Source organism: Gekko japonicus, unplaced genomic scaffold (assembly GCF_001447785.1).
Source record: "Gekko japonicus isolate JY-2015 unplaced genomic scaffold, Gekko_japonicus_V1.1 scaffold383, whole genome shotgun sequence".
NCBI lineage: Eukaryota > Metazoa > Chordata > Lepidosauria > Squamata > Gekkonidae > Gekko > Gekko japonicus.
In genome coordinates, this window is record NW_015164193.1 from 737,926 (window position 1) to 750,733 (window position 12,808).

Consider the following 12,808-nt stretch of genomic DNA (forward strand, 5'->3'; position numbering starts at 1 on the left):
AAAAATCAGAAGGAAAGCAGGGAGCCTTGTGGGACGAGAGTTGTGCCCGTTAACTCTAATTCTAGAAGGCGTAGCACTGTCAGGAATCTGGGTCCGAAACCTAGTCTTTGGAAAGGTGCTGTCATGAATGCTGGTTCTATAGAGTCGAAGGCCTTCTCAAAATCTAATGCAAGAATTAATGTGTTGGAGAGACTTTCCCCCCCAGCTGTGATGATGTTCAGTGTATGTCGGATGTTATCAGTTAGCTGTCTAGCAGGGATAAAGCCTGTCTGGTCTGGATATACATATTCCGGTATTATTGTCTTCATGCGATTTGCCAGTACTGTGTTAAAGATTTTTGCGTCACTGTTAATCTATGTGATTGGATGGTATGAGGCCGGGTTTGTTGGATCCTTTTTGTCCTTGGGATGGACAAAATGATGGAAGGTAACAGCCAGGATTCGGTCACTTGACCGTCACTGAGTACTTTATTGCAGACCTGGAGAAGAGATGGTATCAGATTACTTCGAAAAGGCTAATGAATTCAAGGTAGGTCGAAATATTCCTTGTGTCAAGATGATTAAAGTGATATAGTTGTTCATAGAATGTCGCAAAAGCTTGAGTGATGTCTTTAGGTGCAGTGAGAACCTTACCGGAGTGATGCTTAAGAGAGCCCACTACCAGTTATCTCTTTCTCTCTGTCACCCTCCAAGACAAGAGACTGATGTTTTTCGGCAATTTTTGCCAGTAGCGTTGTTTTATATACAAAGGTTTCGTTGGATTTGTGTCGTCTCCATAGATTCCAAAATCTTACGTTCAGATGTTAATTTGGCATCTTTTCTTGTTTCCTGTGTGTTTGTGCTCTTTTTGTAGTGCAGCTATTCGTTGAGATGTTTCTAGTTTAACTTTCTTTCTTTTTTCAGATGTGATGTCAATGAGAAAATTGAGCCTCGGATCACCACCTTCATTGTGTCCCAGGTGTTGGCTTGTGTCATGTCTGAGACAGGATTCTCCACAAAAAAGTGTCGATCACCTTTTCTAATTTATTTCGTGTTGCTTCCTTTAATAAAAGACTCGTGTCAAGTTTTAATTGAGCCTCAGATCACCGCCTTCATTGTGTCCCAGGTGTTGGCTGGTGTCATGTCTGAGACAGGATTCTCCGCAAAAAAGTGTTGATCTCCTTTTCTAATTTATTTTGTGTTGTTGTTTCCTTTAATAAAAGACTCGTGTCAAGTTTCTGGGTTTTTTCGGAAAGTACACTCTATCTATGCATGATCTGTGAGATGATGTGTGCCAATGTTTGCAGAACTCAGCTGTGGAAGAAGTGTTCTCGAGATTAGCAGGTAGTCTATCTTTAGTGTTCTGCTGAGAAGAATGAATAGTCCTTCTCTGTGAGATGGAGTACCCACCAAGTATCACATAAATGAAAATTTTGAAACAATTTGAGAGTTGGTTAGCCAAATGGGCTGAGCTCAAGTGTCTTGATGATGAGTTTGATCTGTCCATTTTGTTATCTGCAGCAAGATTCAGGTCCCCACCAACGATTAAGTCACCCTCTTCAAAAAGGTTTAGAAAGGTAAAAGTTTTTTGTAAGAAGGTAAGTTCATTTTTATTTGGTGCGTACATCATTGCCAAAGTGATCATGTGACCATCTATCGTCCCCTTTGCAAATAAAAATCTGCCCTCGGGGTCCACTTTTGTATCTTTCAAAACAAAATTGATATTCCTTGAAAGCAGGATTGCAACCCCACAGGACTTGGATGATCCCAGGGCTTGAAGCTGTATGGGAAATAACCGAGTCTTCAGTATTGGAACAGCGTTGGATCTCACGTGTGTTTCTTGAATAAATAAGATAGACGCGTGAAGTGATTTCACATATTGCAGCACTCGTTTCTTTTTGATTAAATTGCCAAGACCTCTTATGTTGACTGAACTTATTTTTAAATTTTCCATGATCAGTATGGGTTCAAACAGGCAACTCCTAATTGAATATTTTGCCTAATTATCTGTGGATTAAGGAACTTTAACTCCAAATAGACACCAAAATTGCTCCCTATGCTCCTCCTCTTCCTAAATTGATATGTAACAATTAAGCTCAAAACTGATTAATAAGATTAATTAAATTGTCAATTCTTAAATTAATCACAACAATCAGAAGCAGTTGATTAATGAACTTAATTGATTTGTCAGCTACCATGTTAATCACAACAATAAAAAACAGTCAATTAACCAGGTTTAAAAGGCAAAGAACAATATTAATGTACCAAATAGCACTCAATACAGAAAATTTAATATGTTAAGACGTGTTGCATATTTGCACAAAACAATGCTGCGAAGTTCTCTGTAAATGGAGGGGAAAAACAGGTGAATACCAGTTATCCTCTTCTTTTCAGCGTGCTCCTAGTGGTGTGCAAAAGGTGTAAGTAGGCAGTAATACTATATTAAAATATCAATTGGTGTAGTTTTAGATTAAAGTCAGAAAGATATATAAGAACTCTTGTTCTCAAAAAGATTATTTATCTAATTGAAAATTGCAAAAAAAACACACCCTTTTGTGGATTTTCTTAGGTAAGGCAACTTTTTGTGAAATGCACTGTAAAGTGGTTCAGAAATTATGTTAGATTCTTTTAAACAATAATAAACGTATTAATGAGTAACCTCTGTATTTGGGTATGTTTTCCTTTAAGATATAAATAGTAAGTCAACCTTATAAAAATGCAAGCTTGAACTGGACCTGCTTCGGTAGTGTAAAACTTAAAGCTAAAGTAGAAATTGAGAGCTTTCCTGACTAAGTAGGTAAGCTTCCACAAGCGGTCTTTGTTAACCTTGGGGCAAAACGTACCCAACTCCCCACTCCTGCCCCCTCCCACCAACTTGATTCAACACAACTCTTAATGACTAGATTATTTAAACAATGAAATTATGGGCTTTAGCAATAATACATGTAACCTCGGTGAATGATTTAGCACAGCAGTGTTGAGTTACTTGAGGAGCCTAGAGGATGTCTTTCAGTGATGAATGACCAAGCTTGTCATGTGTCATGCAGCAAATTCATCTGCGTACATAGGCGACCCATCATGGCACGACGGTACTTTTTTTTGTATGTTGGGCGGTGTTGGCTAACGGGTCTTTCTTTTGTATGAGCGGTGTGTGCTTTCTGACCCATCCAAGAGTCTGAGGGATTCTAAAAGACCCATTCCTGTTTCTTCGTCTGAGATCAAATATTGAGTGCCCTTATGGGAGACCTGCATCTTTCCTGTCTCAAGACATTTGTAGCGGACATTGGCAGCTTGCAGGCGGGTCAAAATTGGTTTTAATAGACACCTTATGTTAAGCGCTTCCTTGGGGACCTCTGGGAATACCGCAATCTGTAGCTTATTGAAAAGTATATGTCTCCGCGATCTGGCCTCATCTAGGTTCGTTTTTTTGGCCCTCCAATCTGTGAATTGCATCATGATGTCCCTGGGGCCTGTCCTCCTTGGGTTGTTTGGCATGCCGAGCCAGTAGGCTCGTAAAATGGCCAGCGTCTTCCCCAGATGCTGATTAATAATAGAGGTGAGCCATGTAGAAATAAAGTCAGTGAAATCTTTACCTTCCTCCTCTCCCTCCAGAAGTCCTTGTAATTTTAAATTCATTTGTCTGGCCTGGGATTCCAGAACAAGAAGCCTGTCCTTGAAAGATGATTCCCCCACATACAGCTCCCGTACATCTTCTTTTAGTAAGAGTCCTAGTTTGAGAGCTGATTCCGCTGTCTGTGAGGTCTTGTTTAGGGAAGATTGTATACTTTCAAGTTGTTCTCTCACCGGCTGAATTGTAATATGGAGTTGATCTGTGATCCTGCATTCCATATTCTTCAGCAAGGTCATTAAGTCAAGCATTAGTCTGTCTATTTCTTGCTGCTGAGGTGGGTTCTGGTTTCCTGCCATTTTCACGGCGCTTGTGTCGGACCTCTTGTAGTCTGCTTTGCTGTCTTTCATTGAAGAGAGGGTTTGGGGTGACCTGAGAGACGCTTTAACGCTGGTAGAAGGACTCCTGTGATTTCTGCCCATATCTTGAAGACTAAGAGTCGTTTGATAGGTATGTAGGTTAGGCGGGAAGAGGGCAGGAGACAGAACTCAAGGTTTAAGTGACTGCCATCTTTCTTGGCGTCGCCACACCCCCGCCCTTAGCGTCATGATACATATATGCAGAAGCTGCCAGGTGAAATCTCTTCTACTTTCAGCCAGATTCATTCCTTATTACCCCCAGCTAGTAAAGATCCCTGCTGGAGAATGCAAAGCTACTGCTAGCAGGAGTAATTGATTGTTTGGTTTTCTTGCTGCCACGTCACAGCTGACCTATGGCAACCGCATGGGGTTTTCAAGGGAAGAGACTTTCAGAGGTGGTTTGCCATTGCTTGCCTCTGCATCTTGACCCTGGTATTCCTTGGTGGACTCCCTTCCAAATACTGCCCAAAGCCTATCCTGCTTAGCTTCCATGATCTGATGGGCTATCCTGGGTTATCCAGAGTAGGTAGCCATATCTGTTCTATGGGGCACTGAAGTCTGTCAAAATTAGAGAGGAGAGGCTGGCAGGACAGACATGCCAGGGGAAATTTTCTGTTCAGGTGATTTACAATGCCTTTGTAAGCAGCTATATCCTTCTAAGTCCACTGAAGTTGATGTGCTTAGAAAGATGTTACTCTGCTTAGGATGGCATGTTCATGCCTCTTCAGCCAAAAGTCACTTTCAGAACATGTATGAGCAGTAAGATGAGGAACAGGTCTTGGGCTTGTACAGCTTCTTTCCCTCATTTTACATCAACAGTAACGCTGAACCAAGAGGTATTACATTTAGTCAATTTCCCAGTGCATTTTACAGGATGCAGAAAGACTGGTGAATGCGCACAACCCCTAAATTCACTCTTGATCTCACTGCATGTACTGGTTCCAAGGAATAAATATTGTCAGAATATGGTCCTTAACAGCTATGCTTTGCTTAGTTTTCAGAATCTAGATGATTAATATATTCAGATTAGGGAGAGTTCAAAGATCAAGTTTTATTTTGTCAAAGTTCTTTTCTTTGCTCTAAAGCACTCAAGCTTAGTTCATTTACGACTTGCGGTCTCGCTTCCTAAATTATTCCTTATCAGTTTGCTATAAGAAATCTCCCCCATGCACACACTGCCTGGGTTAAAATGTAAGAGAGGTAAGTTTATGGTGTAGCATTGGATACTGGATGATTCCACGTATCAGAGCAAGGGGCTGATGTGTATGCTTGATAGTTTTCTTTCAAGTCTGGAAATTATGTGAGAAGTTACAGAATCAAATCTGTGTGACCTTTGCTCTTGACTCCAAAGAGAGCCTTGATTTCATGCCAAATCTTGGCCTTATGTACCATATACTGCTTTTTTTTTTGTCTGAACCACTTAAAAAAAAAAGCCAAATATTTATATGACGCTTACCTCATCTATGCTCTTGTTGACTAAAGGTTTGTCAGGTTCTCCACAGGCAGCTATGAGTTCAGAGCCAAGGCTGACAACTGTATCTAGTTCTTCTTGTAACCCATCTATCTCTTCTTTGATACTCTAAAAGAAAAAACACAAAAAGTTAAGCTTCCAGTGTTATTACATTAAATAGGCAGGATTGCCAACCCAGAGTAAGTTACAATGAAAAAGATTCGTTATTTTCTAGGATTACTTAACCAACTCAGTGTGAAGCTCTGACCACATGACACCTAGTTCTATAGATGGATGAAGACGAGACATAAAGCTTCTTCTGGCCTAAACCTAAGTACTAGCAGAGCAGATGCTATTCACCTCGTTCCTATGGTGTAGTTTGAGAATTCCTCTATCTCAAAAAGTACTGGGAAGCTCTATGTAACCACTTATTAACAGGAACATTCCGATGTCACAGAAAACAGACGTTAGTCATGAATACAACTTCGTTATCATGCTGCAATAATTTCTCCCCCCTTGTCCAGAAACCAGGATTCAATCATGCTCCGTGCAAAAAGAGAGAGGGATAAAGGAAGGTGGGAGGAGAAGGAGATAAAGGATGGGGGGAGGAGGGAAGCAAAAGCATGATTATGGCAACAGTCTGTATTCATGGCCAACACACACTGCTTGCCATGATTTCTGAACACAGCCTAGATAGGAAAAAAATGCTATGAACACCAGTGAATAGTTTAACTATCTACCTACCACCTTATCTCTAAGAAGTTCAAGATAGCATATATGGTTCTTCCTTCCCCATTTCACCCTCACAATCGGCGGTAGGGTAGACTAAGTTAATGAATGACTCAAGGTCATCCAGTGAACTTTATAGCAGAGTGGGGATTTGAACCCAAGTCTCCTAGATCATAGTATGATACTCTATATTGGTTCTTCTAGATTCCTTTTAATCTAGTAGCCTATGCCCCTAAAGGGTTACCAAATTAAAGTAGTGCAGTCTAGAGACAACCAACTTTAACAGGTGGCATGAAGAGTCAACTGATATTTTAGAAATACACACCCAAAGACCTCAGCACACACACATAAGGTAAAATGGACATGGGTATTAAAGGACTATCTTGAAAGGGAAACTTAGACATGGATTTTCACCTTTCAATATTTGATACATTAAATTACGTCATGCATGTGCGCAAGAATAACTTTTTTCAGTTGAGGCAGTTCACATTCTCAGCTGAGACTAAGAGTAATAACAGACTGAGTAGTGAATATGCATGCATGACTTAAGCCATGATAACAATTCACAGGAGCTTCTTCCTATAGTTCTTGATGTACTATCAACACATCTAATTTTCAACATGGCCAAATCTGTGGATACTTAAATTTGGAGACTGGAACCATCAACAGACGAGATAAATCTTTCTACACACCTGAAAAAACCACCCAGGTTTGTAGAAAAATCTGAAATATGAAAAAAGGACAAATGAAAGCATTAATGACTAGGAAGAAAGTCTCACTGATTTAAATGGACCTCATTCCTAAATCCATGCTTAAGAACATTAACATTTGCTTTCCACGTACCTCTGCTGATTCTTGTTGCTGTTTTACCACAGATGGGTCAATCCCAGGACCTTCTAGTTCCCTGATAAAATCCTGAGTATCTTTAATAGTGACTACAAGAGCCATGTGATCACACCAGAACTTTTCTGCTAGTTCCATAACATCAAGCAGTTTGGCCTCCCTTTCTTCAGCCAGAACATGGATGTCTTCCCAGATGAAGACCATTTGGTCCAGCTTATCTTGAACCACTAAGCAGGACAATACAATCAATAGTTACATCACCAGGTAAATTAAGATCTTCTATGAAACTGTTAATAAAAACATTCATAATGATCATAATGAAAACGTGTTCATTCTGGAAACATTTTAAGGAACTTGTATGCAGTGTTCCATCTAAGCTGAGTAATGTGAGCTAGCTCAGTTTTGTAGCCCCTGGTTCACCTATTTTTGTCTTAGGTCAGGAAGGATGACTCCAGAGCAAACTAATTTATGCAGTAGCCAAATTGCTTGCTCACAACTTTAATGCCAGTAACTCACAAAGTACAATTTTTGTTCACAAGACTCCACAGCTTAGGGAACATTGCTTGTATGGCAACTCTATGATTGCCCTAAAAGACAAACAGAAGTAACTTGTCAGTTTAGCATTTTAAAGAATTCAGGAAATCCATAAATGGATCTTCCATAATCATGTTTTGTCCTAGAAGCTGTCCTTAACCAACCTCAGTTAAATAACCATCAGATCATTTTCATACAACATTTATCTGTTTTTCCAAAAGAAAAATAATATAATTACTGGCTTGCAGGAGATTTCTTTTTCCCCATATTCTACCACATTGTTTACCTCAACTATAAAGGGACATTCTCAATTTGACTTACCTTTAGCAGATATATCTTTATCAGCACCTTCTGAACGTGCAATCATTTCATCCCCTCTCTGCTTCAGTGTTTCATACACTGGCTGAAGTTTTTCCAGATCCACGGACACATTCTTATTTTCACTGATCTGTTCTTTAATCTTCTCAACTTCTGCTGAGATCGAAGGTGGCTGTCTCAAACGCTCAATGATGCGTTCCAGGCTCTCAGTGGTTGAATCTATCTTGTCATGGAACTGTGCAGACAAATGGGAGTGGGGGAAAACTGGGTGAGTAATATTAGACCAGCCATGACAAAAGTTAGTTCTGAATTAAGGTTCTGAAATATCCTCAACTGTATATGTACATAAGAGGGTTTTATATTTGCAACTGGCCACCAAACATCAACAGATTTATGCCACAAAAGCACTGCCTATTAGCTCAAGCAGCAGAAGTTTAATGCATCTCAGTTGACGTGTCTGGACAAGATCCTCCTGTAACTCAGCTACCAATGCAATTCTACGCAGATCTATACCATTCTAAGGCCACTGACTTAAATGGACTTCGCAGGATGTAACTCTGCATAGGACTGCACTGTAAGAAGCCTTGTAACACTGATCAATTGCATTCTACTTTTATGTCATGTATTAATAGTCTCCTGTATGTGACGTTCCTAAATGGGAAAGTGTAATGCATTTTTTTCTTTCACCTACATTCAGTCATAATGTTAAATGAATACCTTGGGCTCCTTTTGAAGATCCATATATAGTGTAAGTTTTACTATACCCCCTGGAAATGCCATGGCAACAACTCCATGTCTGGCAGGACCTTTACCCCAATGCCATGAAAGTGTGGTACGCAGCCAGAAGAAAAGGAGGCCTGCTGCCTGGGAGCCCTCCTGCAGACCTGGCTCCCGAAATCTTGAGGCAGGCTCAGGGAGAAGGCTATATAAACAGAGGACCTTTTTGTCATTTTCAGTGGGATGATAAAGAATGGTCCTTCAGTATACAGAAAGGAGGAGAATTTACTGCAGCTACAGAACATATGCCATTTGGAAGTGTATTTTTTTAGATGTTTAAATATAAGACACCAACACTTAGCAAGCACTATTTAGCCGCAGAGTTTACTAACTTTTGGGCTGTATTCAGATGTCACGAATAAAACTCTCTGGGCTTAGAAGACAGTAACTTTGTTTAGGATTGCTCTGTCAAACAGCTGCACCAAAACATTATGCTTTACTTATGTTGGGTTGGACTGGTCCCTGTTCTCCATCAAACATTTCTTAACCAACAAACATGATAGCTTCAACTATCAAGGGATTTCTGGAAATGTAAATCTAGTGTTACCAGATAGGGTGAAAAGGACAGTGATAATCTAATGTTAAACACAGAGCTAGTTTTGTTGAGAATAGTTCACAAAGATATCAGTAATTGGCAGTAAATGGAGTCTTCCAGATTATTCCATCAGTGAAGGGAAGGAGGAAAGAACCCTGCTTAGAAGTGCTCATGACTATTTGATGGACAAACATGAACAAGATGGATAAGCTTGCTATCTTAACACCTTCAGCTTTGACCTCTGTAGAAAGAAGGTCATCAACTCTCTGGACCTCTAATTCCCCAATAATACCAACTAATAAATCAAGTTGGAAAGAACTATTTTATAACCTGTTAATGTTTGAGAGGTTCCAGGTATGATGCCAATGAATATTGTCGGCATAAATCTTGACACCCCCTCTGCCTGTTATTGCCTGCAATCCTACACTTTCCTAGGAGTAAGCATTACTGAATAAAATGGAGCTTACATCTGAGTAGACCTGTTTAGGATTTGCTCTCATGATTTTCCCATTGAAGACCACTCTCCTCTCTCCTCTGTCATGCTGACCTTTTTATCTTTTGTTTTGTTTGGCATTCCCTCAATAACCCATCCTTCCTAATCAATTTTTGCAGCGCTATCCTATCTCTTAGAAAAGAAGTGTATTTCTGCTTTAACAGATGACTCCTTTTGCACCATTAACAGCTAAGGCCTGGTCCAAAAACCACAAATAAGACTGGCATACTAACATACATTTACTATTTACAGAATTGTTTCAGTGGCTTGGAAGGAGCAGGGGAGTCAAAAGGCGCAGGTGAGTCAGTAACCGGCCCTCCCATCATTTGGCAAAGACAACAGCAGTAATCCTTGGCTGCCCATATGCCAAGTACCATCTACAGTTGTCTTCTTAATTGATTACCAGGAATACAAAATTTTGCAATTTCCACATAGCGTGAGATTTCAGGTTATTTATTTATTTTTATCCAGCTCTTCCTCCAAGTTGTTTAGGGTAGCCTATAATGTTCACACACCTCCCCCCCCCGAGATGCAGTGACTGACCCAAAGTCATGCAGGTGAGCTTCAGGCAGAGTGAAAGGGGATTTCCCCAGAACAGTACTCTATATACTACTATACACAATAGCTGTTTATGAGGATGTTTTCATAAAACTTTCATGTTAACATTTTTAAGGTAAAATTCACATATTAACCAGAGATATTTCCAAAATAAATAGTTTGAGGTAATCTGGTTTTATTTTTATTTTAAAAGGTCAGATTTACCAATACAAAATGTCCTAGTCCACTAACAAACAGGAAAATCAAAATCATGAACAATGGCCTAAGCATTCATTCTCATGTCCTTTGTAGGTTACATTCCTGATAAGCCTACAATATACCTTGAGTGTATTGACATAAGATAACAACATCCTCAGGTGGGGGGATCGAATTGCTTGTCTGATAGAGAGTATTACCTGGGTAGACTGAGAAATGGCTTCATCCAGGGTCTGAGCTCGCTTTTTGACATCTTCCTTAATTTGACTGTAAAGGGCATCAGCTGCTACATATTTCTCTTGGATTGAAAATCCTTCTTGTGGGCTCAGCTCCAGAAGCTGAGGTCCAGTTTTGTTCATCTTATCTATATGAGGTTTGTGTTCAGCAATCAACTCTCGTAGTTGCTATAGCAAAGAAAAACACTTATCAGTATCCTAGCCTTACACTGCCATATTACAGCTGTCTGCATGCCAACCCCGTCCAGCTGGCAAAGAAGTCTAAACAAATATCCTACATACTAAGGCAAAATATAACTCATGGTGAATAGAGCCAAAGGCTTCTTTGTGATTCTGTGTTTCCCACTATGAGCAAAACTAATTCACACATTATGGAGTACACAGGTGGTATCTAAACATCTCTACCCTGTATAGCAGCCAGAACAAAGCTGCAGACCCTCTTCAATTGCTGGATGCTAGGTGCCTGACCTGGATCAGGATCACAAGTGAAGAAAAGGCTTCAGCCTCTCTGCAATACCATTGGGTTTCCCAGCAAGCCACATAGCTCCTCCCCCCAGATCATTTCAGGTCACTCAAATGTCTCAAGAAAGGAAAGACTGAAGCCTCTTCTCCATGTGCACCTCCTAATCTGGCACTGCTCACATGAGAAATGAAGAGAACCCACAACTCTGACCATGTACTTTGCAATGTGTGTACTGGGAAATCCTGTCCACTGAAAAATCAGAAAAGTTGGTTCTTGTACTTATGTTTTAAAGGTGACTCCACAACAGCATCCATTTTGAATCATAGTATTTTCTGTCAACCTGAAAGATACTATATGGTCTCACATGTTTTATATAATTACTGATGCAGCTTCCATTTGTTAGCTTGTTACTACAATTAAGCAATTCATATTTAAACAATCTGACAACTTCTGTGATGCAGTTGTTTTCAACTCCGTTTTCAAGCGGAGGCTGGACGACCATCTTTCGGGTATGTTGTAGGTATGTAGGGCTATCTTTCAGCTATGCTCCTGCAGAGTGCAGGGGGTTGGACTAGATGACCTGCAAGGGCCATTCCAACTCTAATATTCTATGATTCTATGAATAATAAAACATTGCTATTGTAAATCAATACAATGAACTCTTTTTATAATGAGTTTACTCTTATTTTGCTGTCTGCACACTTACCCTATGTTCTTCTTGCTGTTGCTTTAGAATCTCATATTCAAGAGCTGGTGCTGGAAGCTGTGAGATAATCAGTTTTGTTTCAGTCAACCATGGCCAAATCTCTTCATATGTCTCCCAGAACTGGCTAACCAGAGACTGTGCACGTTCTAGCTGGAGGTTCCTTTTAGAGTTCATCTGACAGAGCGTATCATATTTCTGTAAGAGGCTTTCCAGTTTCTTCTGTTAAAGAAATAGGTCAACAGACAATAGCACTTATGTCTTGGCTGAAAACATTTAGAATGGCATACCACCTTCACCCAGTTCCTTTTCAATCCAAGCTGCAGACCAGAGGGAAACCTGGAGCTTCAGGTCCCCCTCCCACATGTGGGGGGCCATGTCTTTGGAAGTAGGCTACAGGAAGCCGCTTAATAGCTACCTGGCTTACAACAAAGCCAGACCCATCCCTCTAAAGTTGTCTTTGCTTCCTCCCCTACACCCAAGCACAAGTGGTCCCCCTAGTCAAACGGCTGGGAGCCTGTCCTCCTGTTGAATCAGACCAATGGTCCAGCCATCCAGTCCAGCACCCTGTTTCTCAGAGCTGCTGGCCAGATGCTCTCACTCAAGGAAGCACAACCTGAGGACAACAGGAACATCATATCTATCAGCAGCTGGTAGTCAGGGGTACACTGCCTAAGAACACGGAGGTTCAATTTAACCATTATAACTACTGGCTTTTTGATACATCTATCTTTCATTCATTTGTCTAGCCCCTTCTCCTTTAAATCCACATCTTCTGGCAGAGAATTATGTAAATTAACTATGTGTGACAAGAAGAAGTACTTTCTTTTGCCTCTCTTGGCAAAATTTGTCTAGTCTTTTGCTTTGTCTGTCCTGACAACATTTATTGATACATTTATTTATAAATTATCCAGCTTATGTTGCCTGTTCTGACTAAAATTAAAGTCATCTAAGCTAGAGACTATCACCAGATCTTGTGTCAGCGGGTTCCACATATTGATTATGTGTT

The 12,808-nt window shown here is 40.3% G+C and overlaps 1 protein-coding gene across 1 annotated transcript in view; it reads right to left on the bottom strand.

Annotated features, from left to right (window-relative positions):
* The window catches only part of DST (dystonin), a 484,671-nt gene that overhangs the window by 86,257 nt on the left and 385,606 nt on the right, over window positions 1–12,808 (bottom strand). Inside the window, exons 63-67 of the mRNA XM_015408298.1 lie at window positions 11,803–12,021; window positions 10,598–10,801; window positions 7,843–8,074; window positions 6,988–7,214; window positions 5,422–5,544 (exon numbers count right to left, since the gene is read on the bottom strand). Of these exons, the coding sequence (XP_015263784.1) occupies window positions 5,422–5,544; window positions 6,988–7,214; window positions 7,843–8,074; window positions 10,598–10,801; window positions 11,803–12,021 (1,005 nt within the window). The remainder of the gene's footprint in view (window positions 1–5,421; window positions 5,545–6,987; window positions 7,215–7,842; window positions 8,075–10,597; window positions 10,802–11,802; window positions 12,022–12,808) is intronic.